Source organism: Lepisma saccharinum, chromosome 21 (genome assembly GCF_977018435.1).
Source record: "Lepisma saccharinum chromosome 21, izLepSacc3.1, whole genome shotgun sequence".
Lineage (NCBI taxonomy): Eukaryota > Metazoa > Arthropoda > Insecta > Zygentoma > Lepismatidae > Lepisma > Lepisma saccharinum.
In genome coordinates this window covers 58,515,163-58,534,880 of record NC_139249.1, presented here as the reverse complement: position 1 = coordinate 58,534,880, position 19,718 = coordinate 58,515,163, and the positions used below count along the sequence as shown (strand labels likewise).

General features: G+C 40.0%; 1 protein-coding gene across 7 annotated transcripts in view; it reads left to right on the top strand.

Annotated features, from left to right (window-relative positions):
• Positions 1–19,718, top strand: part of Rcd1 (Reduction in Cnn dots 1) — a 171,119-nt gene that overhangs the window by 82,408 nt on the left and 68,993 nt on the right. For all 7 annotated transcript variants that reach the window (XM_083143053.1, XM_083143054.1, XM_083143048.1 and 4 more), the window contains 5 exons: positions 4,835–4,983; positions 8,715–8,863; positions 10,732–10,879; positions 15,539–15,755; positions 18,992–19,078. In XM_083143053.1, the coding sequence (XP_082999179.1) occupies positions 4,835–4,983; positions 8,715–8,863; positions 10,732–10,879; positions 15,539–15,755; positions 18,992–19,078 (750 nt within the window). The remainder of the gene's footprint in view (positions 1–4,834; positions 4,984–8,714; positions 8,864–10,731; positions 10,880–15,538; positions 15,756–18,991; positions 19,079–19,718) is intronic.

Genomic DNA, 19,718 nt, shown 5'->3' with positions numbered 1-19,718 from the left:
TCCATCCATCCATCCATCCATCCATCCATCCATCCATCCATCCATCCATCCATCCATCCATCCATCCATCCATCCATCCATCCATCCATCCATCCATCCATCCATCCATCCATCCATCCATCCATCCATCCATCCATCCATCCATCCATCCATCCATCCATCCATCCATCCATCCATCCATCCATCCATCCATCCATCCATCCATCCATCCATCCATCCATCCATCCATCCATCCATCCATCCATCCATCCATCCATCCATCCATCCATCCATCCATCCATCCATCCATCCATCCATCCATCCATCCATCCATCCATCCATCCATCCATCCATCCATCCATCCATCCATCCATCCATCCATCCATCCATCCATCCATCCATCCATCCATCCATCCATCCATCCATCCATCCATCCATCCATCCATCCATCCATCCATCCATCCATCCATCCATCCATCCATCCATCCATCCATCCATCCATCCATCCATCCATCCATCCATCCATCCATCCATCCATCCATCCATCCATCCATCCATCCATCCATCCATCCATCCATCCATCCATCCATCCATCCATCCATCCATCCATCCATCCATCCATCCATCCATCCATCCATCCATCCATCCATCCATCCATCCATCCATCCATCCATCCATCCATCCATCCATCCATCCATCCATCCATCCATCCATCCATCCATCCATCCATCCATCCATCCATCCATCCATCCATCCATCCATCCATCCATCCATCCATCCATCCATCCATCCATCCATCCATCCATCCATCCATCCATCCATCCATCCATCCATCCATCCATCCATCCATCCATCCATCCATCCATCCATCCATCCATCCATCCATCCATCCATCCATCCATCCATCCATCCATCCATCCATCCATCCATCCATCCATCCATCCATCCATCCATCCATCCATCCATCCATCCATCCATCCATCCATCCATCCATCCATCCATCCATCCATCCATCCATCCATCCATCCATCCATCCATCCATCCATCCATCCATCCATCCATCCATCCATCCATCCATCCATCCATCCATCCATCCATCCATCCATCCATCCATCCATCCATCCATCCATCCATCCATCCATCCATCCATCCATCCATCCATCCATCCATCCATCCATCCATCCATCCATCCATCCATCCATCCATCCATCCATCCATCCATCCATCCATCCATCCATCCATCCATCCATCCATCCATCCATCCATCCAAGCATCCAAGCTAGCTAGCTTCACAGTGCATAGGCTGGTGATCTCAAAGGACGATGTGTAAGCTTTCTTTCAACTAAGGAAAGGAAAACAATTATTCTTCAGGGTTCCGGCAGATCTGTCAATGGTCAGTGTGCACGACCATTCCCTTCTCCCCCTCCCTGCAAGATCATAAAAGCAGCGAGGTCAGGTTGCTGAAACTGGGTAACGATGGTAAGAATATGGGAGATTTCTCACTGGGAAAAAGGAGAATTTCTTGAAAGTAACGTCAGCGCCTCCCTCGTGTTCCCTTGGTACTGTTGTTAGAACGGAACCAACGACACCCTCGAATTTTGGTTTTCTTTCAACATCCAGCCGAGGTTTAAACATGACATAACCTTTGTACTGGTGATATCAAAGGGTATAGGGAGGAGTGTGTGCGTACTGGTGTTATATGCTAGTCGTCTCTGGTTAGCAATATAGTTCAGTTGGGGAAGGCAAAGGTTCAGGTGAAAAAAGCAATGCTGCACGAACGTGATTTTCCGGAAGCTATGGCTTGGAGAGCCATAGGAAGGATTGAAGCTGGGCAGTCACAACGCCAGGTAGCACACGCCATTGGAGTGTCGCAAAGTGTGATTTCCAGACTATGGAATCATTTTGAAACAACAGAAAGTGTTCACAGAAGACAAGGCCAAGGTTGTCCACGAGCAACAACATCGAAGGAGGACCGTTATCTCTTAATCACAGCCCGTCAGAACAGGGGGCAGAATGCAACACTACTGCAACGTGCCCGGCAAACAGCAACGGGACGCAGTGTCTCATCGCAAACTGTCCGGAATCATCTTCATGAAGGTGGCCTCTATGCACGTAGGCCCATGGTGTGTGTTCCATTAACATTACAACACCGTAGAGTCTGTAGAAACTGAGCGGAGGAACATCGTGGTTGGGGACATGCTGAATGGAGGTCCGTTCTGTTCTCTGATGAGTCGTGATTCAGCGTGGAACCTGACAATCGACGTGTTCTCATCTGGAGGGAACGCGGAACAACCAAGCTTTTGTGCACGAACGCTTCCGATATGGTGGCGGTGGACTGATGGTGTTGGCAGGAATCAGTATTGGTGGACATTCGGACCTGCATATCATCCGTGATGGCACCTTGACAGCTCGAAGGTATAGAGACGAGATCCTCCGACCTTATGTTGTGCCTTATGCTGGTGCCATTGGTAATTCTTTCCGTTTTATGGATGATAATGCTCGTCCACACTGAGCTGGGTTAGTGGACGACATGCTGGACCAGGAGAGTATCGAGCGTCTGCTCTGGCCAGCTTGCTCTAACGACTTAAATCCAATCGAGCACATCTGGGATGCACTAGGCCGACAAGTTGCAGCTCGATCAGCACCTCCCACAACTCGTGCAGAGCTGGAAATTGCCCTTCTGGCAGAGTGGCGACATATCCCCCAACAGCTCATTGATTCCATGCCACGCAGGTGTGCAGCAGTATTGGCCATTAGGGGAGACCATACACCGTACTAGAGGAGAGTTGCTGTAGTATTTGTGTCTGTTTTTGTGCTGTTTTGTGCTGTCCTACTGATGCTCTAATTGTCATATCGCGTCACATGTCTTTAATGTCATTACCATCAGGTATCATGACAGCATATCTTGCTGTAACTAATCTCAGAATGAAATAAAGGATCTGGTATTAGGCCTACATGAGTCTTGATATCTTGTCTGATCCTCTACTTATTTTTGCCTGATCCCCTAATTATTTTGAGCAGTGTATATAAATAAACAAAAATATCATGTGTGTAGTTTTGAAGAAGTCACACATTAACTCCTGCCAAGTAATTTATTATGATTTTTCATGTAAATTCATGGCCAATACCTAGGTACATGTTACCTGCATCTGATGACAAAATTTCGACCTGCTAGTGTTATCAGCTAAGGTGATATACCTCTAAAATGGCACTTCTTCACTGAACACATACTATACTGATTGTCAGTCCCAAACCTGCCAAATGCTGCACATGACCCATGTTGGCTGCAAATGACAGCTTATCATGGCATCAGTCATCAGAAGTTTAATTGTAACCCTTCAATAATTTCTTACATGTGTTTCTCACCTGGAAGTGATATTCTGAAAAAATATTAACATTGCCTTCCACCACTGAGTAATTTACAGAATTTCTTGTATGGAGTAAACTGATAATATTAAACATCAAAAAATATCTCAATGGATGAGGCTTTGTAATGCATCATTTTTTGAAAACTTGCATATAACACCATATGCATGCACCATATTCAACCCTCCCACCTTAGCATGGTCTCCATAGGGTATGGCCAAAACCAATTCCTAACAGGCACAATGCTACTGAGTGGATACATCGCTTGCATCTACTTGTGACACCTTCTTTTATGTGATCCCAAGAGGCGGAAGAGAAATTCCCAATTTTCATATTTTAAAAATGTGATTCAATTTCTATAACAGTGTATTCATTATTATAATAGGCATGAAGTGAGATTGGTACAGACTCATCACGAGAATGCCAGAAATCCAAATTCAAGAAGTACTATGAAGAAAGAAGTGCTTTAGTTTCTTATTCCAAGTCAAAATGTACGCAACAGTTAAAAAGAAGAAAACAAACTGCAAATAGTTTGAAAGATTCTACAGTACTGGAATTAGGAATGTTTGAAAATCGAAACCAGAGTTTCGAGACTTGTCGAGATGAGACCAAGAATTAGATATGCTTCTCTAAAAACAAGATGAGACAGTGTTGTTGTTCAACACTCTCGTCTCAATCAAGAGTTGGTAGACCAGAATGTAGACATTCATTAGCCTAAATTAAAATTACAACAGTATTAGATTGATTAGATTTATTTAGTCATACCACGAGAGTAATTACATGATTATTTACTTATCTCTTATATGCCACATGGTTACTTTCTCTCAGGATAAAATTTCTTTGTGATAGTGTTTAACGACGAAATGATTACTCAAAGAGGGATTTTACGGTGTATATTTTTATGTAAATTTTTCAAGATGAAACACGAGAACTTGGTGGAATTGGTGCAAGTTTCAGTCATATTTCAAAATTTGGAATTTAAACAAGATAGTTGTTGAAAATATAAATGAGACCTCACAAGACAAATTTTGTAAAATCAAGACAAGAGACCAAGACTTACTGTTGGAGAATGTCATCTTGCTCGAGACTTTCGTAAACTGAATGTAGGCTAGGTCCTTGAAAAAGTATAATTTCCTTTTGAATTTAATGAATACAAAATACCATATTTACTTGTGTAACATGCACACTTTTTTTTTTCCAAAAGGGGGAGGTGGATTTGGTTGGTGACAGACAATTGTATACACAAGACAATATTCTCCTCTTGAATAGGTATGATGTCATTAGCTCTTAATGGACATAGCAACAGCTTGATGACCTACAAATTAGCCATTCTTGAACCTGTACTGCACATTATATACGAGATATAATTGTTGCTTTTCCCCATTTAAAATCAGGGTGCGCATTATACATTCACGTGCATTATACATTCATAAATACAGTATATGTTTAAAATCAATGCTTAATTTGAAATATTTCTGTTAATTTTCAGTATCAGGGAGTGGAAAGATGAGCATCAGCAGTTACCTTGACCAGATGGTTTCAGTCATGCGTGCAAAGGTCAACGAGTTACGAACTAGTTGCCCAGGAAGGCCTATTATTATGATGGGTTGGAATGTTGGAGCACTTATATCATGTCAGGTAAGCTAATTTGGGGTAAAAGCTTGCACAGTAATACTTTGAACTTTCGAATGTAATATGCAAGGTAATGATTTAAATCAGGTTGATTTAAATCACATGATTTTTTAAAAATAAATCACAGATTTAAATCACTTTTAATATAATTTGTAGAATAACATACATAAGGATTTTGTAGATATCCAAATCACTTTTGGTGAAAGTACAGTAATCCCGTAATAATCAGAATCACTTTTGTTGAAAGTACAGTAACCCTGTAATAATTTAATGGTGTTTGTTAGGCTCTAAGAAAGGAAAGAAAATATATGTACTGATGGGGTGAAGCTCATACGAAAGGAAATTTAGTATACAAAAAGATGCAGTCAAGATTTATCTGCTTAATGTTTAATACATTCAGCCAAGTTCTAGCGAAATACAGTGAAATCGCAAATATACGTTTCGCGATAGTACGTTTTTCTCGTTAGTACGTTTTTTTTCTGGCGGTCCCTTCTAATTCCCATAAGGCCGTGTACTATTATATTTCGGTTATACGATTTTCAGATATACGATTTTTCGAGTTATACATTCAACGAGTCCAGTCCCAACAAGGAAAAGACTTCAGTTATATGTTTTTAACTGGGCTTGCTGGAAAGAATGCTGCTCTTGGAGTTCAAGGTTTTCTTATCAGCTGCAACCACCCGACCAGACTCTTGACTTGGAATTCTATTTATGTCCCTTGCATCGGAGGGCATGTGCAATGCACCCTTGAACCAGATTGGCCTGTTCTAAATAATTCTACATTTGTTCTTTGCATTGCAGTGGGCAGGTCGTGTCTGCCTAAAGCAGATCGGAAAGTGATATAATTTCAAGCTGTCAGACAAGCAAGTCACTGGCGCCACACTTCCCAGCCTGTCGTAAACATTATAACCAAGCTGAAGAAAGGGAGGGGAAGTCATCTATGTCTTATTACTGTCATATTTAAAGATAATATGGTTGTTGAAAACAGAAGTTTCAGAACTCTTTGTTGTGCAAAACGAAATCTCAGATAAATGAATTGTTGAACACTGTTGCTTATTTTTAATGTGCGAATGGTTCTGAAGAAAACCAGTGATCATACTAAACACTGTGTGCATTTTCTTTCCGAAAGCACTATTTGAAAAGAAAAGAAATCTCTTTTGTTACTATGGGATAAATTGAAGATAAAAGGCTATAAGTGCTCAACCACTGCATATTTTTGAAAACTATAAATTCTAAATGTAAGAATGAACAAAAGCAACATGTTAAGAAACATCTGACAAGTGAGGGTCCAGTGGGAAAGCGGGGTCAAGAATCCAAATTTCGGATTATTCCTTAATTACGCAAAATTTCTGAAGGCTTTTATCCCTCAAAGTTGCGGCAGGAGCATTACATGTCCTCATAGAGTGGTCTTTTGTCGTGCTTCCCTCAAAATTTTGTCCATCCAATGTCCACGCTAGAAGCAAAATTTCTTAATTACGCAGATTTCTCGATTGGCATAATTTCCCCTTTTTTTTTCAAAGTTGCTGTACGAGCATTACAAATCCTCATAGAGTAAGTAGTCTTTTGTCGTGCTTCCCTCGAAATTTGGTCCATCCAATGTCCATAGGGTTGACGCTAGAAGCAAAATTCCTGATCGGCATAACTACGCTTGTAAAGGCGCTGGCTTCAACAGGAATACAGGCACGCGAGGGTCCGTCCGCTAAAGGTTTTAAGTCCACTTTATGTACAAAAGGCTAATTGGGACTGGACCTACAGTTTCAAGTGGGATCCGAACCACTATGTGCCTCCACCAGATACCTAACCTGGAACCATTTGAATACAAGACGACGACGTTACCATGACGGCGTTGGGGAGGGAAAAAAAAGTATATGTAAGCTCCCCCCCCCCTCAAAAATACTGGGCACGCTACTGTGTCTAGTGTTCAAAAGGATTAACCTTGTTTTATCTGCAAAATAAGGGTTACGGTTTTGTTTATCAGAAGTCAAGACAAGAATGAAAAATTGCATCCTTTATGTTGGATGAGTCATTGCTGTGCTGTCAGAAGCGATATCGGCAAGGGGCTGCTTTCGAAGAGCTAGACATAACACTGGCACCCGTAGCAGCCTCCCTCCAAACAGACCCGCACCAACGGAGACAGACTGGCACCAACGCACATGTGGTGGAATAGACGTTTTTGCACGTTTTAAAGATAAAGCACTTGTTGAAGACAAGCTGGACTACAGCATTCATTTTTCTTTTTTTTTTAGTCGGCGGCGTGCTTATTCCAGAACCAAGTTTCAGAAAGAATGAGGGAAGGAATATTGTATTGCAAGGGACACACGAGCAATAATATTTCCTATGCAGATTATCTCATGTGAGAGCAGATTAGCTACTTTTTTCCACTCGTTTCTAAACCAATATCAGATAACTGCAGTTGGCAAATTCCTCTTACTTCTTCCCGGCAAATAAGAAGCAAGGACATTTTTCCAAGCAATCAGCCCCTTCCCTCTCCCTTACACTAGGAAGGATTACACAAAATCGTCTGTAAAGAAGTGTGAATACTGGTTGTGCCAAGTTCTCAATTGTCCACATACGTTTTTGTGGAGGGAGGGACAATAAATACACCTGAGTTGCACTTTTAGAATGGTTAAAACCCTAGAGAAAGCAGCATTTAGTGACTATTGTTTTGGCAATAGTGCGCTTGTTCCCCGATCGTAAGGCAAGTGTTCAACGGCACGTGGCAATGAATGAGACTGCTGCAAAACCAAGAGGTCATTTGGCATACGGAACAGCCTTCTGGCAAATTTTGTCATCAGCTGGGCTTGGAAATTGTAAAAGCTAAAAAAAAGGGTCACGGTAAACATAAAATCGAGATTTACGTCCTAATGTTCAACATGTTTTTTGTTTTTTTTGTGCACAGAATTGGCTGAACTGATTAAGCAGGTAAACGTTACTTGTACCCTTTCCACCCCCTGGGCCCTTCAATGTCTATTTCTCGTGATTTTATGAATTTACAATAACGATTTACAACAGATCAGTGCAATACAGCAAACTTTGATGTGTATGTCATACTCCTTTTCTTTCTTTATGTACTTAATTGTACCATTTTTATTACCTTTCAATAATACGTTTTTCTCAGTTATTCGTTTTTTCCCTTCTGTCCCCCATAAAACGTATAACTGAGCATTAGGACGTTTACCTCAATGTTATGCTTGACATAACTCTTGTTTCCTGGTTTATTTGTCAAAGTTCATGAAAAGATATGACCAAAAGAAATGCACGTTATTTTCAAGACTGTTTATAAAATAAAGTATGTAGTAATATTTTTAGAATGTAATGTTGAGTAAAGTTTGCTTTGTGAAAATTAAATAAAATTGTTTCAGTAAACTCCTATATTTCACCGAGTTTTCTGAAAGACTGATGAAGGTCCTTAAGTCAAGTCTCAGAAGTGTCACACCCATCACAATTACAAAAGAAAATATTTTCTGTAGCTGAAGATTGAGATGGGGAGAAATATTCTGAAATTAAATAACTTTCATCAAGGAAAATAAAATTATATGAATTGATAGTTACATATTTAAAGGTGCTAAGAAAATAATTTAAAAATGTAAATTTGTCTGAGTGTCACACCCCTCACAATGGACTTGTCCTTAGTCATTTTGAGTGATGTCTGGTTTTGGAATTACTTAATGCATGTTGTTATTTCAGAGTACTAGGTGAAGGACTATTTTACCAATCACAATGTATTTCCTCTGTAGGTGGCCTTGGTGGAACAAGTGACTGCCCTTGTTTGCTTAGGTTTTCCTGTGTCTACAGTTGAGGGTAAGCGAGGGGATCCTGATGACTGTGTACTTGATTTACGCACCCCAACATTGTTTGTAATAGGACAGAATGCTTCCACATTGAGGTGAGTTCAACATTATTCCAAGATTTGTAATTGACTTGTGTTTTGTTACAAGGATTAGCTTGAAAGTAATACAGGGTGGCACGTACTGTATCTACCAGTTTGAGATTGCTACCCTGCCAGAATGCACGTACGCATGTGTGGCATACCTACATCTGTGGAGAGTTGAGAGTCGGGCAATTAGTATACCATGGAGCGTTGGCCAGTGCACACGTGGGTTGCGGTCATGGAAGTCTTCATCCAAACAGGCACAGGGCACTGGGACAGAACAATGAAGATCGCCATACACCTGTTCCAGGGACACAGCACTTTGAGGTGTGTTAAACAGTTTGAGAGCCATTTGTAATGTTGTGAACTGTCAGTCGTCGTGAAATATGTCTATTCCACAGGACATGTTCAGACGTGTGTCATGAAAGCCTTCCTGCATCACCTCGAATAGTGCATCCAAGCAGAGGGACATTTAGAGGATACTATTTTCAAGGTGCACTGATGTCTGTATTGTCCAAATTATACGCTCTAGTTAATGCCTATGTGTATATTTTTATTTCATAACTGTATAAAGTTACTACAAGCACTCACCGCCTTTCCGGTGTCATTTGACGTTGGTAGATACAATATGTGCAACCCTGTATAATATCTGGCATTTAGTGTGTCACAATTGTATTTAAATACATGCTGCAAGTTTAACTAATTGTGATGATATAAATGAGTGATGATTAGATTAAATTATTGAGGGGACACTTACACCCATGTCCAGGCCAGGAGCCAACCTGCGAACTTCATTGGTAGAATTGAAAGTCAGTTATTCAACAGGTCAGTCAATGAGCTCTTACCTGATAAGTCAATACCTACTTCTATGTTGGTAATACATAATGCAGAAACAATTTCATAATGGTAACTATCACAGGGAATGAAAACTAATTATGTGCCATTTATGTTGCAGGTAACTGAACAGACCACCAACGCTTAGCACTGAAGAGCAAGCAAGAATTGCCAAGGTACGAGGTATGGAAATTGGTAGAGGATTATCTTTTTTCCATCTGACCATGATTTCTGCATATTCCATGCTGTGGTCACAGTCCTCGGGAAAGGTTTGCTGGACGTAATGAGGCTTGCAGGAACTGAAATTTAATGATTATTTTTTTTTCAAAAACATTCTCAATGGTATAGCTAGTTAGCCTGCTCTCTCTGATGGCCTGACGGATGGACCTTTTAGAGCTTCTTTCAAACATTTCTCACATGTGTGCAACATTCTCTTACGATCGTGATGTTGACGGTCGACCAGTACACCGTGCATTCAACACGGAACCTGTTCTCATCAATTTACTGTGACATTTTTTGATGAATTTTGGATTCAGCATTGCATTTTGACCATTCTCAGCTCTCCATCAACGCTGGACTTGAACTACCAATTTCCATACCTCGTACGTTGCAGCAATTCTTGCTCACTCTCTGTGCTAAGCGTTGGTGGCATGTTCAGTTACCTGCAACATAAATGATACAGAATTAGTTTTTATTCCCTGTGATACCTTATGCAATGGTTTCTACATTATGTATTACCAACTTAAAAATAGGTACTGACTGATCAGACACCCTGTAGTTTGCAGAAGAAATTGAAGTAGGAACATTCATGACCAAATTTAATATGAATACTATTATTAGTGTATATCAACTTTGGTATTAATATTCACAGTTATTATACAGTTTCAGTCAACTGCCTAATGGCTAGGTTGTAACATGTCATAAGAACTAGGTGTAGATCTTATCTCTTTACTTCAAATTAGTAAATGACTACAAAGTACTATGTAGGATAATCATTTAAAGATGAATATGCATCAAATTTACGCAGCATATTTTTTCTTCCCACATAGTCAAGATGACTTGGAGGATATGAGGGAGAGGATGCGTGTGGAAACAGGACTAGTAGTTGTAGGATCAGCTGATGATCAGTTACGTGTACCCAAAACAAAGAAGAGACTTGAAGGTGTGACTCAGAGCATGATTGACCGTTGCATTTTGGTATGTTAATCTGTATTGTCGCCATTAGTAATAATATTTTATTTATTCGTTGATTGATTATGCATTTTTTGTATTGAAGTATTAAAAAAACAAAGTGTGGATTTCAGATGTTTTGGTTTCTATGCAGACCCTTCCAGAGTGAATCTATGAAACTTTTTTTTGCCACACAAGATGTAATACCTGATCTTAATAGAACTTCTCAAGCTGATCTTGATCAAGCATAGTTTTTTTTTTCTGACACTGGTGAATTATAAAGGTAACATGTTAAACCATGCATCTTGTCAATAATGTTACATTTTTGGAACCTAACAACTCAACTGTGAAACAATGACTTATATATATATTAATGAATACCTTAACAAGAATAGCAATATCAACTCACTATGGAGTTCTCATTTTCACCTTTGAAATTTAATCCAACAGGAAAGATCAAGAATCTTTGTAGAAAAGAAGATTTTGAATTAACTAATGAAATTTATAATTCATAATTCAAATTTGGTAAGATCTTTATATGTATATATACTCTGTGTGTGGGTGAAAATTAATAGCAAGGAAAGAGGAAACCCTCACCGGACAGGAAAAAATCAAATTTTTGTGGCTGCGAGCCGCATCTTCAGGTGTAGAAACAAAGTATGAAACTTGGCAACAAGGACGAAGTGATACTGTGACCTGCAGTGTTGCCAGATCCAGAGTTAAGAAGTACAGCGTGTCCCACTTATATGTATAATAAAAGAAAAAATCCCAACTTTTTTACTTACCAATATTTTTTGTCCAGACTTTGTAGAAACTTGTAACAACTCAGAATTTTTTTTACGAATCAAGAAAACTAGCACACTTCCACATGTAAACCGTTAGTGGCACGGCAAATGTCAAACCGGTTGTCCGCCTGAAACCTCACGTTTTGAAGCATGTGCGGGGTAATGTTGCTTACTGCAACCACAATTTTTTCATGCAAGTCTTGCAAATCTCTAACCGGTGTACTGTAAACTTTGTCCTTAACATACCTCCACAAAAAAAAATCACGCACAGTAAGGTCTGGTGACCGTGGGGGCCATTCAATAAAATTCGAACCTCTTCCTATCCATTTTCCATTGAAATGCTCGTCCAGGAAGTCTCTAACAAGATTTGAGAAATGACATGGTGCTCCATCTTGTTGCAGGATGGCCCTGTGTGGAAGTTGGGGTACAACGAAAAGCTGTAACATGTCCAGGTAATTGTTGGAATTCACTATTCCCTCGACGAAGAAGAAGAGACGGATGATTTTGGTCTTCATCATACGGCACCACACATTCAATTTCAGAGAACCTTGTTCTCTCACACGAACCTCATGAGGATTTTCAGAATAACATATCCTACAATTGTGTCTGTTAACATGACCGCTAACATGGAAGGTGGCTTCATTCGAAAAGCAAACAGTGTCCAAGAATAAATAGTCCTGATCAATTTTCCTAAGCATTTCATTAGCAAATTGAACCCTGACAGGCTTGTCACCAGGTTATATGCATTGATGAAGTTGAATTTTTTATGCATGAAAGTGCAGTCTCTTGTGGAGTACCCTGTGTATCGTATATTTAGGAATTTGCAGTTCCCTGCTGCCTTGGTGTATGGATTTCCTCGGACTGTGACTAAATGAGGCATGAACATGCTCCACATTCTCATCAGACACTTTCCTTTTTGAATGCTTACCTCTTATCAGCAACAAAGAACCGGTTTCGCCTAACTGTTTTTCCCAGTTCTTTATTGAAATGTACGATGGAACTTCTTTTTTAGCACCCAAACCATAACGTGCACGAAATAGTCTCTGCACAAGTGTCACAGGCTTCACTTCAGACAACGTTAAAACACAAAACACTTTTTGTTGTGGCGACCACATGATGAATGGCTACTGAGAAAATGATATTATCAGTTTTCCAGACATTCTGGGTACTGCGCATGTGCAACTACCACTGCATGTGTCGCTAAAAAAAATTTCTAAGTCATTCTTTAAAATGAAACAACAATCACATCATTTTGACAGTTTGTTTGGAAGTTACAAATTTTTCTTTTATTATACGTATAAGCGGGACACGCTGTAGATGGTGCCAAAAAAAGAATGATTCTTTCGCCACGCTTGTCAAAAACTGTGAGAGGTGGGGTTTGTGGGAGGGGGTGTAATGTAGGGGGAGGCAAAGGGTGGTGATGAGGGTTAAGGATGGGGGACATAACTGGGTGGCCTTCTTTAGGCCAGGGGATGTGGTTGCACTCATGACTGATAAATAGGTCCTCCTATCTTTTACGTACTGAGCTATTGGTGGATTGGAGCAAGGGGTCGATGATCACTACCTGGAAGTATGTCATTGAAGGGGATATTGTGGTAGTTGGTATACATGGCAACAGAAGTCCAGGTTTTGGGTGGAGGAGTGTTGGTTGTTAATTCGAAAGTTGAGGGCTGTGGGTGTTTCCCCCAGGTACAAGGGTTGGATAAAAAGTAATGGCAACACTGCTGTCCCGTGAAAGGGGCGAGTCACAGCACCACAACCGTTTCGTGGTTGATAAAGGAATGTCAGACGAGGAAGTATAGTGAGTGGGAGCGATTGTATGTTATTCAGTCAAAAACAGCAGTGCTCTGAAGCAGAGGACGAGAGTGCAAGTGCCCTAACAATATGTTTAGGCAAGAAGAACAACGTCTCTTAGGCAGATGGTCAACGCAGCCTACTACTGCACCTTCTTGCAACACCACCTTCGTCTCGCATTAAGAAGGAAGCGACGGCACGTTCTGGCACGGTGTCCCATCATCCTGCTTGACAATCCAAAGTGTCACACTGCAAACACTGTGACGGCGCTCCTGCATAACCGGTAGTGGGAGGTACTGGAACATCCGCCGTATTCACCGGTATGAGACCGTGTGATTACGACCTTTTTGCCAAAATGAAGGAACCACTGGGCAGGAAGCACTACAACACGCGCGAAGCCGTCATAACGTGCTATAGGGCGGTCACTGCGGGACATCGACAGAGATGGACGCGCTGACGGTGTACGACGCCTTCCATACGTGTGGCAGAAGGTCGTAGGGATGGGGGGCAATTACATTGAAGGAATGTAACACGTGCTCCTCTGCCAATACAGTCAAGTAGCAATTATAGCAGTGTTGCCATTACTTTTTATCCAACCCTTGTAGAAGCCACCACAGATACAGGTGAGGATATGAATGAGGTTAGAGGTGTGGCAGGTTTGTTTGGAATATAGGGTGAATTTGTCAGTGGTAGTGTGGATCTGGTGTGTGCGGGATGTGACAAATATGGGGCAGATTTTACACCTTGGCTGGTTGCACTTGTGAGCAGGGGGAGTTGGTTGTGAGTTGGAGGGGTATGGTGAATCAGGATGTTTTGGAGGTTGGAGGGGGGGGCTTTTGAAAACAACTCTAGGCTTGTCAGGGAAGATATTTCTGGTGTCAGGATCACTGTGCAGGATGGGAAGGAGGGAATGTAGAGTAGAGTGTGTCTCATTTTAAGGTGGGGGTGATATTGGGTGACAAGTATAGGGGGATTGGTGGTAGGTTTCTTGGTGGAGGTGTATGAAACAGCTCAGGATATTTGTTTGGTGACCAGGGTGGAAGGATATTCACGGTTGACCAAGGCTTTGTGTAGGTCAAGGTTGTAGTTCTGTCGGGAGGTGTTGAGGCATTGATCCCTGAAGGCCAAGGAGAATAGGATGGCTTTCTTGGTGGGGAATGGGTGGGAGGTGGAGAAGTGTAGGTATTGCATTTAGTTTGATGTGGATAGAGGTGTCCAAATGACCTTCCTTCATGTGCACGTCCACATCTAGGAAGGTGATTTGGTTGGTGGAGTGGGTCCAGGTGAACTTGATGGAGCAGAAGTGATTTAATTGGTCAGGGATGGTTCTCCATGTGCCCAGAGCATGAAGATGTCATCGATGAAACGGAGCCAGAGGAGAGGTTTCAGGGATTGGGTCTCCAGGAACTCTTGCTCGAGTTTGCCCATGAAAAGGTTTGCATAGGATGGGACCATTCTGGTACCCATGGATTTGAAGGTAGTGCTTGTCCTGGAAGGTAAAGTTGTTCATTGCCTCCAAATGCCATCCTTGCCACCATTGACGTAACTTCCCTCTGCACCAACATAGCTTACTTCCAAGGCCTCCACCCCATGGAATCCTTCCTCAACAACAGACCAAAACCCCACAACCCCAGCACTAATTTCCTGAACCACCTTGTTCTCATGTGCAACAATTGAAGACATGGCTCCTGTGTCTGTGAGTGTTTTCTCTTGTTATTTAGCCTAGAGACAGAGATAAAAGATTGCTTGTTTCATACGATATTCCTTATATAACTGCTTGTTTTGATTTTTGTTAAGTTCGTTGCATTTTTATAACTGTAAATGCTTGTAACAACTACAAACTACAAGAGGAATAATTCTACAATGCAAGCCATATGTATATAGAACAAATATCATTTTGCATTAGGTTTGTAACACCCTGTGTCACATTGTGCATTTCAGTTGATACGTATTCATGTTAGGGTTTAATAAGATTAGAACTAATATAAGGGCTCCATGGTTTATGACTATGTCACTAAAAGCTTTTATTCTGTAGACAATTTACAATTAGTGCTGTTTGTTGGTTCCATTGTTTATGATGAAGTAGCACTGAATTACTTATTTTTAGGATGAAATAGGCGACTTTCTAGGTACAATTCTTACACATCCTCCACCACCACCGCCATCGACAATTCACACATCATCAGTGTATACTTCTGGATCTCCTAGTATGTCTATCGTGGATCTTGGAAACCGCAGAAGTGGTTTTAGAAGAAGGAAGAATTCAGCTGGAAGCTCTGTTGACAGTGAGCCATCTTCCCCATCATCTAAACGATCTCGACCTGGTAAGGAATCATGTATTATTGTAAATAGAGTTTTGAAAGGAGCAAATAGTGAATCTTTTTCAAAACTTAAACCAAATTAAATTACTGTATTTACTTGTGTATAATGCACAAAAATTTTGCCCCCGAAAACTGTGCGTATTATGCACGGAATAATTCGGACAGCCAACGTTAAAACCTCACATGTTTTCACTATGTCACTGCGTATAACATGTATATATATCAACAGAGCCAAATACAAATTACCAGGTTAGATTTCTTTAGTAATAGTAATTTTTTTAAAAAATTATAGAAGTGAAATGGACATTTTCCATGATTTTTCACTTTGTAACGGAAATTTTTGCAACACCGAGAAAAGAACTACAGAATTCGAGAATGCACCTCCCATCACTGGGATGTGTGTCAGCTGTATTTGTCAGGCTTGAAATAATAGAAAATAAATTCCTGAGTGCTGCAAATCCATAATATATTTTTGATTTCGCTTTCTTCTACAGAATAAATGAGGTGGTTTGCAGAAGTGAAAGGTTTGGGATGCTAAACACAGTGGAGGAAGAAGGGGGGATGGGTATGTGGTGTGGGTTGGTGACTCATTGTATACACAAGACGATATTCTCCTGTTGGTCCACATAGCAACAGGTGATTCATTGAATAGGTGTGATGTCACTCGCTCTTGATCGGCGTAGCAACAGCTTTACGACCTACAACTAAGAAAGCCATTTCTTTAACCTGAATTGTATTGTGCATTATGTATGACATAATTCTTTGTTGCTTTTGCCCACCAAAAACCAGGTGTGCATTATACACATGTAAATACAGTAAATGTTGTTACAGTGAAGTTATACAGTTGATTGAAGCAAGTCACAATGCTACTTGTGCAGCTGAATGGACACTCACTTTTATCACAACTAATTCAGCATTATTTTTAATAAGTTTTTCATTCATATTTAATGTATAAGACCATACTGAAGATTGAGATTAGCACGACATTAACACGTTAACTGCCACGTGAGTTGCATTTAACTCGCATAGTTTTATCCCTGGTTCCTCTTGAAGCGTATTTAACTCGCGTACCATGTTATAACATACATGTTACATCAAGAGTGGCTCCTTGGACAAAATTTTGCAGATTGTTCGTGAAAATGTTATTTAGTGATGCTGTAGTTGTTACAATTAATACAAACAATTTAAAAAGCGTGGATCAAAGGAATAGATGAACATTTATGTCTTTTATATTTGCTTTAAAATTTCACTTAAATCTGACAAGTAAACAAAAAAAACAAAAAAAACATTTTCAGTCATGAATTGTTTTCAAGTTACTCTGATTGTGCCTTTGACCTTGAATTATTGCTGGCAAGCTCATCGAACGATACCGATACAATAGTATGTGGCAGAGTTATGATGCAAATAACAAAAGACTCAATGTTCAGAAAGAACAATAACAATGCTTGAAAGAAACAATAAATGTGCTGTAAGCCAAATATAACTCACGTGGCCTGCAGTGTAATAATTGACTCTAGTGCTGGGTGAGTTACATATGGCTTGCGCACAAAAAATAATTAAAAATAACATTTTTTTATCTAATCATCAAGAAACATATTGCTTTCAATGTTTTTATTATGTTCTCATAATAAAACAGTGTATTCCCAGGGAGTTTTTTTCCTTTTATTGTGGCAGTCGTTAAGTTACTTGTTAAAAACACTAAAAAGCAAACAAACAACATGATAAAAAACACTTTAGGAGTTCTTCCAAGCTTTCGATTCCATCTCGGAATCATCATCAAGGCTGGTCAAGGGACGACGAAAGGGACGTGGTTGAATTTCCGCACAGCGAGTAGTGCCAGCGGAACTTCAACCACGTCCTTTCCATTGCCCCTCGATCAGCCCTGACGATGATTCCGAGATGGAATCGAAAACTCGGAAGAACTCTTAAAGTGTTTTTATGGTGCTGTTTGTTTGCTTTTTAGTGTTTTTAACAAATATGTTGCCAGCATGTGACATAAGAAGTTTTTTTCTGTCATATGTTAAGTTACCTCAAAGTCAACTTCAGCAAGTTTCTTCTCAGTTATATTGAAAATATAAGAAGCATATGCAAATGAAGTTTATCATTAATCTGATTGTTCAAATAAGCCTCCACAGCCATAAGAAGAATCATCACAAGAACAGTATACAGTGGAACCCCGACTTTTACATTATTCAGGGGCCATAAATATAAAACAAAATGTGGCAAAAGTAAAAAAGGAACAACGCATAAGAAAAGGATGAAACTTAAGTGTGGGTAAGATATTACAACACAATCTGCTTTTGGGGGGCTTATAATATATTAAAATTAATTTAACAAGCAAGACATGCAGTGGAAATCATTGATGGATTAACTTTTAGCAGCTGGATGGTTGATATTTCAACCAGCAGCACACGGCAGCTAAGGCTCTTTGATACACTCTACATTTTCATCAGATGTCTCTTGGGCGACCAGTTGTTTTACCTTTGCATATGCAACCATCTTCGACAAATCTTATGGCACTCCTAAATTTACTTATGATGAGGTGGCTGTTTGTTGAATGTATGGCGTAATTCACGTTGCACTTGCACAATGGATTCACACTTTGCAAATTGTAGCAAACAAGACTACTTTTCCTGTGGCGTCGTCATTTACGTGCAACAAGAAAAAAAAAAGCTTCATTGTTAGTGCACAAACTAAACCAATTGTCCTACAACAAAATTTTGAGTTGGACCCTGTAGCCGAGTGGTTAGCACATCGCGCTGCGACGCCAAGGGTTATGGATTTGAATCCCGCTCGGGCTTGGTTGTTTGTGATGTCCATTCATCAATTTCATAATTTCATCACTCATCCTCATCTTCGCAAATTAGCCAAGAGTCACAAAACGCGAAGTAAAACAAACTAGATCAATTAATCAACAAAATTTTGAACCTTAATCTGTCCATTGATGTGCAGATTATGTTCAATATATGTTTCTGTTGTGTATTGTTTGTTTGAAACAATATTTTGAAATTGCTCCTTTTTTGCTAACCCTGTATTTTACCAGTTAAGGCTACTTTCATATGACTGAATATTAATGGTAAGAGCAAGAGCAGTATTCTTACAGGATCTGTAACAAAGCATAAACTATAAAACTCGACATTTCTATCCTTAAGTCTGCTATTTAAACATTGTACATCTTTTACGGTTCTCTGAAGTTAATATTGAACATAAGTTATTTAATAAAAGTTACGTTTTCACAGGAACGCCAGTAAATGTCAATGTAGCTGTGAGTAAACCAGGATTAGTGACAGTTGCATCAACCCTGGTCACATCTTCAGCTTCACAAGGTAAGTTACATAATATAAATTTTACTATTTTCAATTATATCATTCATTCATTCATTGTTTTCTGCCAGGGGCAGGCCTTTCCTTGCAAACTCCATGCTGTTCGATCTTCAGCCCTTTGCTTTGTAGCAGTGTGGGACCCATTTATTTTGATGTTGTCAATTATTTGGAATCATCTTCTTCCCCAGATTTTCTTGTTTCGTTCTTCAATAGCATCCCTTAGGATATCAGGAAAAAAATTAATGTAAGTTAAATGTGAATGCCTAATTGCTTTGACATGGTAAAAATTAAGTGAAAATTAAATTTTGTCACTGATAATATAGTGTGAAATCGATGCATTAATGAGAGGAACATTTTGGGAGAAGGGTGCAAGTGAGGTTTACCTGCTTAATCCATTCAACCATTCAGGTCCCGGCAAAATACCGTGTTAAACATTAGGACGTTTACCTCGATCTTGTGTTTCCCACTTTATACATTTTCCCAGTCATGCCAATGTCATAAAATTGCCACAAGCCTATTATGTAGGCCAGGCACTTTCTCCCTTTCTTCTTCCTTGCTTTTGCAAATCTGATTCATTCACCAGGCTACCTGGAATGTACAGGTTAAGTCAAAGTGAGTGGTACAACTTTACACAGTTATTATG